Source organism: Vanacampus margaritifer, chromosome 6 (genome assembly GCF_051991255.1).
Source record: "Vanacampus margaritifer isolate UIUO_Vmar chromosome 6, RoL_Vmar_1.0, whole genome shotgun sequence".
In the NCBI taxonomy this organism is placed as follows: Eukaryota; Metazoa; Chordata; class Actinopteri; order Syngnathiformes; family Syngnathidae; genus Vanacampus; species Vanacampus margaritifer.
The window spans coordinates 7,503,336-7,516,749 of NC_135437.1; the positions used below are offsets into that span (position 1 = coordinate 7,503,336).

The following is a 13,414-nucleotide window of genomic DNA, read 5'->3' on the forward strand; positions in this document are numbered from 1 at the left end:
CTCTAAAGCAACTTTTTGCCAGTGTTTAGCCTCCCAAGAGGATTTTGTCCATATTGGTGAACAAGTAGTCCACACTTCACAAGCTCAAAAGTTCAGAAAGAGACATCAGGAGAAACATGAAATGAGAGGAAATGGTGGTGGAAGGAAAGCAATGAAGGGTGAGAAATTGCAAATACCTGAACCAATGGGGAAATTAGAAACAAAACAAATGCAGGGAGAGTCGGCATAATAAAAAGCACAAACAAAATGTTGTGTTCTTTTATTACTAAATAGTGCAACAATAAACATTGCATTTCTTTCACTCTTTCATTGAGTCTGAGGGTTTTTAACTGCCTCCCCCCTCACTTTTTCTGGTGTTACAAACGAGGGTCAAGTCCTCCTTCCTGGGAGAATTCAGGCTTTAGACTCAGATGTAAACATAACACAGACCCTGCTCAAAACAAGACAACAAAAAAAACAGGGGGAAACAAATAGAATAAAAACAAAAGTGTTGGTGTTCTGGGCAGCATGAAATTTTGGAACGGGATGGCAGTTCTGATGTCAGACACGCCTCCCCTCTGCTGTCAAACAGACAAATCCTCGAGGAATAAAAACCAGGCTGTGAGAAACAGCACCCTCTCTGGACAACAGCATTATGTGCAGGAACAGCTGTAGCCTTGTGGACAGGTCGGCCTTAGAAGGCCTGCTGGGCTGGGTTGTAGTTGAATGTCGTTGGCACGTGAGGCCTCTCTTCCAGCTTGTCATACTCCAGATGGAATTCCTTCGATTCATAGAAAAATTGGACATCAAAAATGAGCATTGTTGCTATATTTGAGATGAAGTAGAATTCCACAGCAGAGTATTTACCTTGGCCACTTTTCTCCAGTTAAGACAATCAAAAAAGTAGTAGGTTCCCCTCTCGTAGGCATTGGTCTTCAGTGACGGCTCCATGCCAGGTGCCCTCGTGATCCAAAGTCGCTCCTCTTTGTGATACCGCCAGTCCCGGTTAAAGCTAGGCAGACAAGTTATAAAAACAGGCTGATTTAAAAACCCCAGTCGGCATATGACAAAGGTCGAGTAACTCATCGTTAACTACTCACAGTTCTACTGCTGCCAGAAGCTGTAGCAAGTCGCCACCATTCATGTAGTACAAGTAGAACAACAAGTCTTCACCGTATCGAGATAGTTTGATAGCAGCCAGCTGGAGGCAAGACGGCAAGGGCACAAGAATGAGCACAGGAACAAAATGTACAAGTTGAATACATCTTGAAGACTGCGGCCATTTACAGTGGAACCCTCTTTAGTCGAACAATTTGGAATTTGAACTACATTTCTGATCAAATATGCATCTTAGCAGTAGCATAAATGTCATGTGCGTCCGCGCTGTGAACTCTGCAAATATTGTGGGACTTCTATTTGGTGAGCAGCTTTTTTTGTGATGTCATACAAAATGCTGTTGCCAAAGAGGAAAGTACAAGTAGTAGACATGCCGCTGTCCTTCCTGACTGCTCAGTATGAGAAGTTACAGCTAAACGGCCTAGCAAGTTTAGAAGAGCAACAAAAGGACAGAACTCTATCATTCATATACAAATGATGAATTTGAAAATATTTTTTTTGTTTACCATATACTGTGATATTAAGTAGATACCGGTACGAGTACTCAGCTCTGGGTCACAGACCCCCCACGCGTTTCTGGAAGCTGCTCCTTGCTATGCAATACGCACACATTTCAACCAGGCACAGTGAAGGCGGTATAACTGCTCACATTAAATGAAGAAAGCATTTTGGCCATTGAGCATAATAAAACAATCATTTTGGGTATACATATGACAGTTGTCATAAAAATGTATATAATGTCAAATATCAGGATACGTATTGGCTTCATGTGTATCGCGATACATACTGACTGCAGATTCGTGACCTCTGCATTGTGATACGCAAGGTTGTTGGCAACACTCAGCCCAAGTCGATACTGGTATTGGCTGTCATCACAAGTATGGTATCGGTACTTGCCCATCCCTAATATAAAGTCAGCAGTGTTTCGTTGTTTTTTTTGCCTTCCTGTGCAACGACGCACACAGAATAATCTTTGTCACGTCTGCCACTGTCAATGTTTTTAAATAGCGATCAACTTAACACAATCAAGAATAGTGAAATGTTCCTTAAAACACTGCCGATAGGTTTTACGATGGCAACAATTTGACCCGGGAAGAAATGTATTCATTTCCGAATTTATATCAATTTGTTTTCTCTGGCTAAAATGGTATAAAAATAAACAAATTGCATTCAACCTTAGAGGTTTCCACTGTACTTTATTTACCTTGTCCCTTATGTGAATATTGGTCAAGTATTCCGATGGAACGTGGAAGTCTGACAAAAGAGCACATGTGAGTTGAATGAGTATTACAGGAGAAATCACTTGTGTGACATCTTACCAATATCTTGTGGTCGACAGGGTGCTGAGGCCCAAGGTGACGCAAACTTTGGGTAAAGGTTTCTATCAAGAGAGGAAACAGTCAGTCAGTCGTATTTTGGGGATCCGCTCCATGTTACGAGTATCGTTGGCTGAAGCGGTAGCAATCGTACTCTGGTGAATTTAAATTAAGACCCAGTGTTGTGAGGTCGCTTCCGAGCGCCAGGTGGACCATCCCGGGATCCGTTTCTGCTGCCCGGATGAACGTCAAAAGGCCGATCATGCCAAATTGGTCCGTCACCATGCCTGAGGGAATGTTCGTCACCCGACCTGCAGCCACAAAACGTTACCGTCAACGCCTCGGCAGTCCTGCCAGGCAACTTGCTTTCCAACCTCTGACGCAGTGAGCTTGTCTGCCTTCCATGTATCTCTCCATAGAATTGCATTAGTACAATAAGAGTGCTCACCGTCAGGTAACACCTGGATCCCTTTCTTCTGGTTGTTGTTCTGCGCGGAGGCCGTCTTGTCCCCGGGGAACTTGGGCCCATCTATGTTGGATGTGCTCTTGCTTGTTGAGTTCAAGTTCTAAACAAATCACAAGCACAGAAAAAACAAAAAACGCTGTGAGGTCACAAAGGCTTGCTTGGTGTCCTGTGGTGTGGCGCACTTACAGCTTTATTGTCATCGCTGGTTAACGACGGCTCTTTGTAATTTGGACCGGGCAATGCAGGGAAGTCCTCATTATGGATTGAGAAATCCTGTGTCTGTTCCGTTGATGGTTTTGTCACCATGCCAACTTGTTTGTCACCAACACAACAATGGGACACTTTTAGACAAAAAGCCTATTGTCATAAAACCAGTATAATTTGATATTCCTGTTCTTCCAGACTTGGTAATGATGCCACTTGTGGGTACGCTTAATGAGTGTTTGAAAGAAACATTTCCCGCAGCCTACCATAGGGAGCTCTTCCAGCCAGCGGGTTCAGCACCGGTGTTGGGTTGCCGGTCCCGTCCCTCCGAGTCCTGTCCGCTAACGCAGGGAAATCTGACAGATCCAGCCCCGCGAGGTTTTCACTCCCATCTGCAGCAAGTGGAAGAAGAACATGTCATCAGTTATCACTTTCTATGCAGAGAAAATTATCGGAAGTGCCAATTTAGAGCATTGTCTGTTCTGGGAAGGGGGGGGGGGAGTCTTCTGATGTCAGAAGAATTGGTTATAACTAGAGATATTCAATACCACTTTTTTTTCAGACACACCAGAACGAGTACTCAACTCTTGAGTAATCACCAATAGTACTTTTTGATACATCAAATTTTCCCCTATCAAAATAAACTAGAGATCATTTATACAAAGACCTATATACCCAAATAGAGTATAGCATTTTCCTTAAAATGTCATAACCTTAAGTGCAATTTTTTGTTGTTTCTTTTATTTCTAAAAAAACTAAAAAAAAATCATTATTGACCGTAAAACAGCCACAAAAGGGTATCGGTCGCTGTTGCAAGTACCAATACCTTGCAATAAGGTCGGTACTACATCGGTACTTGCCCATCCCTAGATATAACACATTCTCTCGTACTACAGTTGAATTGAATTTTTTTTTCAAGGAAGACATAATTGAGGATTATGATGTGAAGGCATGCATCACCAAATTTTTCCTGTTATTCTTCCAAAACACGCGTACGTGCACCTCAATAAATATCAAAGTTGATTTATTTTAGTAGTTCAATTCAAGAAATGAAATTCATAGATTACAGATGCATTAAGTACAGAATTCCTCTTAATTTCTAGATTACAAATCAATTGGAGTTTTTTTTTTAATAGTGAGTTTTGGTTTTGTTAGCTGTAAGACATAATCACTTCTTCTTCTTCTTCTTTTCCTTTGGGCTTTTCCGTTCAGGGGTCGCCACAGCGAATCAGCTGCCTCCATCTAACCCTGTCCTCTACATCTTCTGCTCTCACACCAACTCCCTTCATGTCCTCTTTAACTACATCCATAAACCTTCTCTTTGATCTTCCTGTAGACCTCCTGCCAATATACTGACTATCTCTCCTCTGGACATGTCCAAACCATCTCAGTCTGGCCTCTCTGACTTTCTCTCCTCTAACGTGCTGTCCCTCTGATGTACTAATTCCTGATTCTATCCATCCTGGTCACTCCCAAAGAGAACCTCAGCATCTTCATCTGTGCCACTTCCAAGCTCTACCACTTGAACATACTTTTCTGCCACTCCAGACCTCCTCATACAAAACCACAGTTCCTATCTGGGCACCCTGTCGTAAGCTTTCTCCAGATCTACAGACACACAATGCAGCTCCTTCTGACCTTCTCTGTATTTCTCTATCAACATCCTCAAAGCAAATACTGCATCACCTCTGTCCTTAGTCTAGCTTCAACTACTCTTTCCCGTGGCTTCATTGTGTGGCTCATCAGCTTTATTCCTCTGTAGTTGCCACAACTCTGCACGTCTCCCTTGTTTTTAAAATGGGCACCAGCACACTTCTCCTCCATTCCTCAGGCATCTTCTCACTATCTAAGATCCTGTTGAACAACCCAGTCTCTAATTCTACTGCTACCTCTCCTAGACACTCCCATACCTCCACAGGTATATCATCAGGACCGAGTGCCTATCCACTCTTCAATGCCCTTCTCATTTCATCCTTACTAATCTTTTCTACTTCCTGGTCCACAACAGTCACGTCTTCTACGCTTCGTTCTCTCTCATTTTCCGCATTCAACTCTTCAAAGTACTCTTTCCATCTTCCCATCACACTACTGACATCTGTCAACACACTTTGATCCCTATCCTTTATTACCCTAACCTGTTGCACATCCTTCCCATCTCTGTTTCTTTGCCTTGCCAAACTGTATAGATTAGTCTCTCCCTCCTTACTATCCAACCTAGCATACAAGTCATCGTAAGCCCCTTGTTTGGCCTTTGCCACTTGTACTTTCACCTTACGCTGCATTTCCCTGTACTCCTGTCTTTCTTCAGTCCTCTCAGTGTCCCACTTCTTCTTAGCTAACCTCTTTCTCTGGATCCACTTCTGAACCTCCTCAGTCCACCACCAAGTCTCCTTATCCCCTTTCCTTCCAGATGACACACCAAGGACTGTCTGCCTGATCACATTTGCTGTAGTTGTCCAGTAATCTGGAAGCACCTCCTGACCATCCAGAGCCCGTCTCAACTCCTTCCTGAAAGTCATACAACACTCTTCCTTTTTCAGCTTCCACCATTTCATCCTCTGCTCTGCCTTTACCGTCTTTGTCTTCCTCACCACCAGAGTCATCCTACACACTACCATCCTATGCTGTCTAGCTACACTCTCACCTAGCACTACTTTGCAGTCGCTGATCTCCTTCAGATGACACATCTACACAAGATGTAATCTCCCTGTGTAGTCCTAGCTCTACTCTTCCATTCTTTTTGCAAAGTCAACCACCATCTGTCCTTCTGCGTTCCTCTCCTGGATACCAAATTTGCTCATCACCTCCGTTTCCTGCACCAATGTGTCCATTGAAGTCTGCACAAAATCCCCCATTGAAATGAATGGCGGGCTACCAGGGGTCGAAATCCCCCATTGAAATGAATGGCGGGCTACCAGGGGTCGAAATCCCCCATTGCACCAATGACAACTCTCTCACTTCTAGGGATGCTCTGCATCATTTCATCAAGGTCCAACAAAAAGTTATCCTCCTCCAGCTCACATCCTACCTGTGGCGCATACCCACTAACAACATTGACCATCACACCATGGATTTCTAGCTTCAGGCTCATCACTCTGACACTCTTTTTACCTCCAGGACATTCCTAACAAACTCCTCCTCCACGATAACTCCTACTCCATTTCGCTTTTTATCTACACCATGATAGAATAACTTGAACCCTGCTCCTAAACTTCTAGCCATGCTCCCTTTCCACCTGGTCTGCCGAACACACAGTATGTCCATCTTCCTCCTCTGCATCATGTCAACCAGCTCTCTACCTTTTCCTGTCATAGTTCCAACATTCAAAGTCCCTACTCTCAGTCCTAGACTCTTGGTGTTCCTCTTCTCTTTCTTCCTACGAACACACCTTCCTCTGCTCCTTCCTCAACCAACAGCAGTCCAGTTTGCACCGGCACCCTGTAGGTCAACAGCACCGATGGCGGTCGTTGTTAACTCGGGCCTCGAACGATCCAGTATGGAAGTCATCTATTTGATTTGCATGTTTGATTGGGCCAAAGTTTTACGTCGGATGCCATCCTGACACAACCCTCTGTATTTATCCAGGCTTGGGACCGGCACAAGAAGACACTGGCTTGTGCCCACTTGGGGCTACATTATGTAAGATATAATAATCACTATGTTTAAAAATTTTAATCATTACACATTTAGTGTATCATGTAGTGATTAGTGAATCTAAATGAGGTTGTCTTTTTGAACTGAACTCCTAAAATAAATTCAGTTTTCAGGGATACACCAATTTATTGAGGTGCGCCTTGTACTTCTAAATGACACTTTGGTTTAACATACTTACCTGTGCCATTGAAGATATTGCTTGATAATGAGTTGTTCATCCCAAAAGCCTGGTTGCGGTTCATTCCAAATCCAGACATGCTGTATATATGGGGGGGGGACACTAATTACACACTAAACATCCTTAAAAATGCTTCATATTACACCAGAAACGGTGGCAGAGAGGACTGTTAATTACAAAGAGGGGTAAGATGTATAAGACCAAGCATCCATGAAATGACAGCCTCATACCTGTTTACAGTGAAGGCCTGGCGTGCTGGTTGCTGTTTGGGCATACAGATAATGCTAGGAGAGCTGCGATTGGGGCTGCCGAGGCCTGAGCTGCTCATACTATTGGTCCTGCCGCTCATGCCGAGGCCTTGACCGACCTGAGAGTGGTTCAGCATGTTCCTTGGTAAAGGCCCCCTGTTAAAAGAAGCGGCGGAACCTCTATTAGTCTGTTACTTCTCGAATCACATCAGGTCAATGTTTAAGTTGAGGTGACTTGAAGTGTCATGAGCCTGGCACCTGCTTGGTGATGGAGGAGTATGGAGGGACATGGTGGGGACACCTGTTGTGGGAGTGATGTGACTTTGTAACTGGGTGCTTTGTGTTAAATTTCGGTTTAACTGAGGCGTATTGTTCCCCACGCCTCTTACCGAAAAGCCGAGTGCACCTGCAGAGGGAGAATAATAATGGTAAAAAGAAAATACAGCCGAGTAATGAAATTAAGAGTCTATACATCCAAAATGTCTACCAAATAACATTTTCAATTCCTGTCTGATGGTCAGGTTTGTGTTAAAATACACCTACGAGTCCTACATTTTAATTTGAAATATCTTTAGTGTGTCACTGTTTCCGCACTCACTTTGTGGACCGTACAAACTTGCACCAAGTTGTGACAACTGCCCCGAGGATGAGGATGGCGAAGGTGACGACAGCATCTAGAGAGAAACGTTAATCGTGAGGATCTTCAATAGACGGGTGAAAGAAAAGGTTAGGACTAGAAAGCACTCACTTCTTTGTCCGACCGATGTGGGAACATCGACGGCTGGTTGTAGTACATGCTTTCATCAGTAAAGTCGTTGTCCACTACCTCAACGAACTCTGCAAATTTCTTTCTCGAACCAAACATGCCTTTTGTCACCTTCAGAGAGAGTAAAGATGATGTACAGGTAAGTATATATGAAGTTATGTGTCGATGGACAAAAGAGTACAACCAAGAACAACAATCGCTTCAGGAGATCCTTTGACTCAGACGTTACAACACCATAGCCAGTGTTATTCAGCAATAGGATTTGACTGTGTACTCAATCACGATTGTGTGGAAAAAAATATTTTATTTTCCTATCGAAGTGGGTATTTTGCCGTGACTAGCAACTTGTTACTTTTTGCCGTGAACCACAAGAGAGCTACAAATACAAAAAAAATATGCATCAGTAAATGTGTACTGTCACCCAGACAGTGTAAAGTCACCGGTTCAAATCCCGCTCTACATTTTTGTTTTGTTTTAACGACTACTTCTTGACAAAAGCTTATATGCTCTGAGGGTTACGGTTAGAGTCAGGCTGGTAATGCCGTTAACAGCCTGAAGATTATGGTTTGGCTGAAAATACAGATAAAAGCCTAAGTTCTGAGAGTTATTATTATGGTTAGGCAGGTTATACCGATAACATCCTATGCTCTGATGGTTATGGTTAGTTAGGCTGGCAATGCCGATAGCAGTGTATCTTCGGTGGCAAAACAAAATTAAAACTTTGTGAAAAGACACAGAAGAGTGTGAAGCAAGGCAGGAAGTAGCCCAGTGCATGACTGTCTGGCGATTGACCAATCATAGCCGTTCACGGCAAAAAAAAAAAAAAAGCGCTCGCCGGTCACGGCAAAATATCCACTACCTTTACTTATACTAGGGATAAACTAGTGCAACTAATGTACCTGTTTATACACACTGCTAATAATTGCTTATGGTGACACTTTTTAAGTTTTTCTTCTATTTAAATTTAAACCTGGTTTGTGGTTAATAAGGGATGCACATGCCTTTATGTAGACTTGAGCCATGTGAGCTTTAAAGTTTGTCTAACAACACGTTTAAAGGCACTTTTACACCACTCCTTATATTTCACACAGTAATAGATGTTCAGTCAAACACTCCCATTAAGTGAACCTTTACAGTTCAGATGTTGAAGATACAGCTCACGCGATGCGCCGATTAGAATATCATTACGATATTACGAAACGATGCATGTTAAAGGGTTGCAGACGTTTCTGTTTAACTAAATGTCTAATAGTTTGCCATGATATTTATTTTGTAATATACTAAGTACTTGACTGCGATGCTAGCATGCTAGTTAGCTAAGGACCTGACTAACTAGCCTGTGTAGGCATGTAGGCTATAAACAGGCTCCGTGCTTGTCTATAGCGTTAGCTTAGCTCGCTAACGCAGCTTCGCGAACCAAGCATTAAGCTAACAACAACATCTATCCGTGCGTCTCGTATTTAGAAAGCACAAGGACTCGGCTTCCTAGTGGTAGCCAGAGCAAGCTAGATTGCATGTACCTTGAGACAGACGTCCCGTCCTCAGTTCAATTTACGCTCCGTTTGCCAGAAACAGCAGCAGCAACAACAATTAGGTCAAGCTAACAGCTAAATGAACCGTTCCCCCGTGAAAAGGCACAGGAAAACACTGGGGCTAATTTCTCTCATTCATTTCAACGAGCTGACCTGCGCGTCGTATTCGAAAGGCCATATGCAATTAAAAAAAAGCCTCACCGCATCAATTTCACTTGACTTCGTTAAATCCAAGATGGCTGTGTTCTCAACCGAAAAGAGGAATAGCATTTACCCTTTGACCTTACAACCTACATAACACTTCCGTACACAAGCCTGAATGACTTGATGATGCTCACCCCCGAGCAAACGTGCCAAACATTTAATTTGAACAATGATAATCCTCTCAAACTAACGCCACACCCCTTCTATCTTTAGAGGCTTTTGCTTTGTTAACACTGTAGCTCACTTCCTTTGGCTTTCAGTTCTGTTTTTCTTTAGGTTTCACTTCTGGTACTACAACTAATAATCATCTTCAGCTTCTTTGCAATTTATTTACACATTACAAAAGCAAAAATGTGCGGAAATTATTACAAAAATAAAGAGTCGAGCCAGTATAGTGCCTAAGTGGTTAAACGTTTAGGTTCACCTCACAGGTTTGACATTTTGGGTTTGAATCTCAACTGCAGTTTCCTGTGGTTTGCGTGTTTCCCCTATGCAGTGTAGGCTTTTACCCGGTTACTTTAGTCCTACATTCCAAAAACGTGAATATTAGGTTCACTGAAAAAATAAAGGGTCTCAAACTCAACTTTTGTCAAATTTGATACTAATATTAATTTGATTTTGCTGAGTCTACTTATCCAATTGTATTTTAAGAAACTAAAGTACACACTCTGCCTTTTGGAGTACTACATTTTAATATTCAACCTCACCTATTTCATCAACAAGTTACCTGAAATACACAAATGCATTGTGATCGTATAAAATCGTACAAAAAGGTACACTGTCACAAAGCAGGAATGGAACCCCACAGTGCCTGCATGGAAAACAAGGGAGTAAAGCACAACAAAAGCAGTGACTCCCATGACAAGTAGTTGTAGTTTTAAACGGTTCCAGAGGGAATTGTTAATGCTGCCTTCAAGTGCTCCTTTGCATTGGCGGCCCACCAGAGAAGATAGTTTCTTATCCTGACTAGCCATAAACTTACCAGTAAGTACACCATCCTACACAATTAAATGGCATCCAATACTGAAGTCACTAGATTGATAAATGTGGTTTTACAACTAACATTTTTTTTTTTTTTAATCTACACAATAATAATTTGTAGTATTTTTTTTTTTATCAAAGAGAGAGTGGCTCTATAGACAATGCAGATGGTACATAGTCTGGTAAGCCTACTAAGGTTATGCACTACAAACTTTGCCAAACTTGTCTCAACATACTGTAAAATTTCTGTCGATGATTGTGGAACTAATGACATTACTGACACCCTATTGACTGAAAAGTAGAAAACAACTGCATTTTAAACAACGACGGCTATTTCACGTGTGCTAGTTTCCTGCCAGTCTATAAGAGGATGTGAAGGGAAGAGGACGTGCTAAAAAAAAATCTGCCAGTGAACAAACACCAGTGCCTCTTCTGATAAGGAACCTTATGTTCCATCCAGTTGGATCAAGTACAAAAAACATCAACATAGAGGTATGCAAGGCAATGAATGTTGGCGCGTCTGTTCTGGAATTGCTCAAAAGTTTTTTGAAACAATTTCAAATAGAATGAATGTAAATGTGTGTGAATTTCAAATCTTGAAGTGGGACAGACACTGAAGTTTTGATTGATCCAAAAGAAGGTAAGTACAGATGTGGAAAGTTCTGTACCACTAAACACTCGCCACTACGCCTCAATATTTCAGGATTTTTACTGCTTAGCATTACCATGTGTAAAAACTAAAGTGATTTTCTAGTAAACTCTACTAATTCGGTTTTACAGTGTACATAACTATAGGTCAGTTATACGCTATTTATTGTACACTGTGCTTATTGTTACATGGTTTTATGTTGTTCATAATTATGTGCTCCTATCATAATTACATTTAGTGAAGATTCAGTGAGTAAATATTTTAAAATCAGAGGAAACTATCCAAACAAACAATCAAGTCTGTCACTCCATCTTTTCTCCAGTTGATCAACTGTGTCCAGCCGTATCAAGACAGGATACCAGACTTTTGCGGAAAACACTTCCCATGCATATCCATGACATGCTGCGTCCCTCCCTAACTTTCCCTTTGTCCCACCTTTGTCATCTCAGGGAAGAAGAGGGGGGAGTCATTTGGCACAAATGGGGAGGAGAAAGCTGTTAGTGGTTGCCTTGAAAGTCAGGGCAAAGCTCAGAGGCACCGAGTTACGCACTAGGGAACATCCACTCAGGGACTCCAATGTCGTTTCAGCTCATTGTTATACTGGATAAACACATCGCTAACTGTCGGCGATAAAGATAGTCATGGATCAGATTTGTTGGAAAACAGGTAATTTTATTTTATTGGATATTATTTCTGTGATCAGTGCTCATTGCTAGTGTATATTACTCATCTGTGTATCCTTTAATCATAAAATGGTGGAATTAAAATCCTAACCATCTCATTGTTGCTTCATATAACTCAAAAATAATTTCCAATCTAACAGCTGCTGTGTTCTACACATTTTCATGCACTCTGGAGCTGCAATGACGGACCTTAAGTGGATTGAGATGAAAAATACTTACAGATGGCAGCTGCGTATCTAAAATTCCTGTGACGGACCAGCAGGGAGGCAAAATGGGGAATGCCATGCGAGGTGTCATCGCCTTCATTCCGTCAGAACGCTGTCAACGCTTCCTAGTGGGCGACCTGAAGGAGATGCCACTTGATCGGACTCTGGACCTGAGTAGCCGTCAGTTGCGCCAGTTACCTGTTGCTGCTTGTGCGTTTGATGAGCTGGTGAAGCTTTATCTGAGCGACAACAACCTCAGCAGTTTGCCTGATGAACTACACAACCTGAGGAAGCTTCAGCTCCTGGCTCTTGACTTTAACTGCTTTGAAGAGCTACCCGCAGCTGTCTGCAGGCTTCCTCAGCTTAGCATCCTTTACTTAGGTAACAACAAACTCTTCCACCTCCCCAAGGAACTCCAGGAACTCAAGGAACTTAACACCTTGTGGCTGGAGATGAACTGCTTTTCAGTCTTCCCAAACGTGGTCTGTGAGCTTCCCAATCTCAAGACCCTGCACCTTGGCTATAACCAAATACGCTGCTTACCCTATGAACTTAACAGGCTGGAAGAGCTGAGAAGTATCTGGCTGGCTGGAAACGAGCTGACGGAGTTCCCGGCAGTGTTGATGGAAATGCACTTCCTCGCTGTCATTGATGTGGATCGAAACAAAATCCAGCGCTTCCCCGCTCTCTCCCACTTGCAGGGGCTGAAACTGGTCATTTATGACCACAATCCATGTGTTAATGCCCCGATGGTAGCCGAAGGAGTCAGAAGGGTCGGGCGTTGGGCGGACTGCTCCGACGACGAGCAGGAAGATGAGGGCTTAAAAGCCAAAATCGCAGAGATGGAGCCAGAGGAGGAGATCAACATTTAAGGTCAAACAGCAAAGTGACATTCAGCTGTGATGAGGCCTGGAGGGAAGGACGTCACTCAAGTGGATCACTTGAAGCGCAGAAGTGTGCAGTGCCTACATACCATTGATATTTGAGCCATATATGGGAAAGCAACATGTACCATGTTGGCCATAAATGACAAAGGGTTCATGAATCAAAATATGATTGTAGCTCATTACTAACCTCGCCAGGCAGATTGATCATTGTGATTCACTCGAAGGAGTTCTTCACATTATCAATCTGTTATTTCACTCGGCAAACCCGTTCGGGAAAGGCGGGACTTACTGTACAATACTTCGAGCTGATTGGACGATGCGGCATCTTTGCACATTTTGTTTTGA

General features: G+C 42.7%; 2 protein-coding genes across 5 annotated transcripts; one reads left to right on the forward strand and one right to left on the reverse strand.

Annotated features, from left to right (window-relative positions):
* Positions 1-244: 244 nt before the first annotated feature.
* Positions 245-9,849, reverse strand: cnot2 (CCR4-NOT transcription complex, subunit 2). 3 transcript variants are annotated; one of them, XM_077567156.1, is made up of 15 exons: positions 9,661-9,849; positions 7,910-8,038; positions 7,760-7,835; positions 7,420-7,567; positions 7,144-7,317; positions 6,914-6,993; positions 3,348-3,473; positions 3,064-3,218; positions 2,860-2,977; positions 2,566-2,722; positions 2,415-2,476; positions 2,300-2,349; positions 1,080-1,180; positions 847-991; positions 245-760 (listed from the first exon to the last, which is right to left on the reverse strand). In XM_077567156.1, the coding sequence occupies exons 1-15, from the start codon at positions 9,727-9,729 to the stop codon at positions 674-676; spliced, it is 1,677 nt and encodes a 558-aa protein (XP_077423282.1). In that variant the 5' UTR covers positions 9,730-9,849; the 3' UTR covers positions 245-673. The 3 variants fall into 3 exon arrangements, with proteins under 3 accessions (XP_077423282.1, XP_077423283.1, XP_077423284.1); XM_077567157.1 differs by having other exon boundaries at positions 3,064-3,188; positions 9,661-9,846; XM_077567158.1 differs by lacking the exon at positions 9,661-9,849 and adding an exon at positions 9,448-9,654.
* Positions 9,850-11,856: 2,007 nt separating this feature from the next.
* On the forward strand, positions 11,857-13,328 carry lrrc10 (leucine rich repeat containing 10). 2 transcript variants are annotated; one of them, XM_077567724.1, is made up of 2 exons: positions 11,857-11,959; positions 12,152-13,328. In XM_077567724.1, exon 2 carries the CDS (start codon positions 12,248-12,250, stop codon positions 13,052-13,054), a length of 807 nt encoding a protein of 268 aa, XP_077423850.1. In that variant the 5' UTR covers positions 11,857-11,959; positions 12,152-12,247; the 3' UTR covers positions 13,055-13,328. The 2 variants fall into 2 exon arrangements, with proteins under 2 accessions (XP_077423850.1, XP_077423851.1); XM_077567725.1 differs by having other exon boundaries at positions 11,860-11,959; positions 12,117-13,328.
* Positions 13,329-13,414: the final 86 nt, after the last annotated feature.

Coding starts and splice junctions, on each gene's coding strand:
- lrrc10 (XM_077567724.1), top strand. CDS start 12,248: ATGGGGAATGCCATGCGAGGTGTCATCGCCTTCATTCCGTCAGAACGC.
- cnot2 (XM_077567156.1), bottom strand. CDS start 9,729: ATGCTATTCCTCTTTTCGGTTGAGAACACAGCCATCTTGGATTTAACG. Junction 3,474..6,913: donor CAATATCTTCAATGGCACAG/GTAAGTATGTTA, acceptor CACTTGCTGCAG/ATGGGAGTGAAAACCTCGCG. Junction 2,978..3,063: donor CCAGCGATGACAATAAAGCT/GTAAGTGCGCCA, acceptor TGATTTGTTTAG/AACTTGAACTCAACAAGCAA.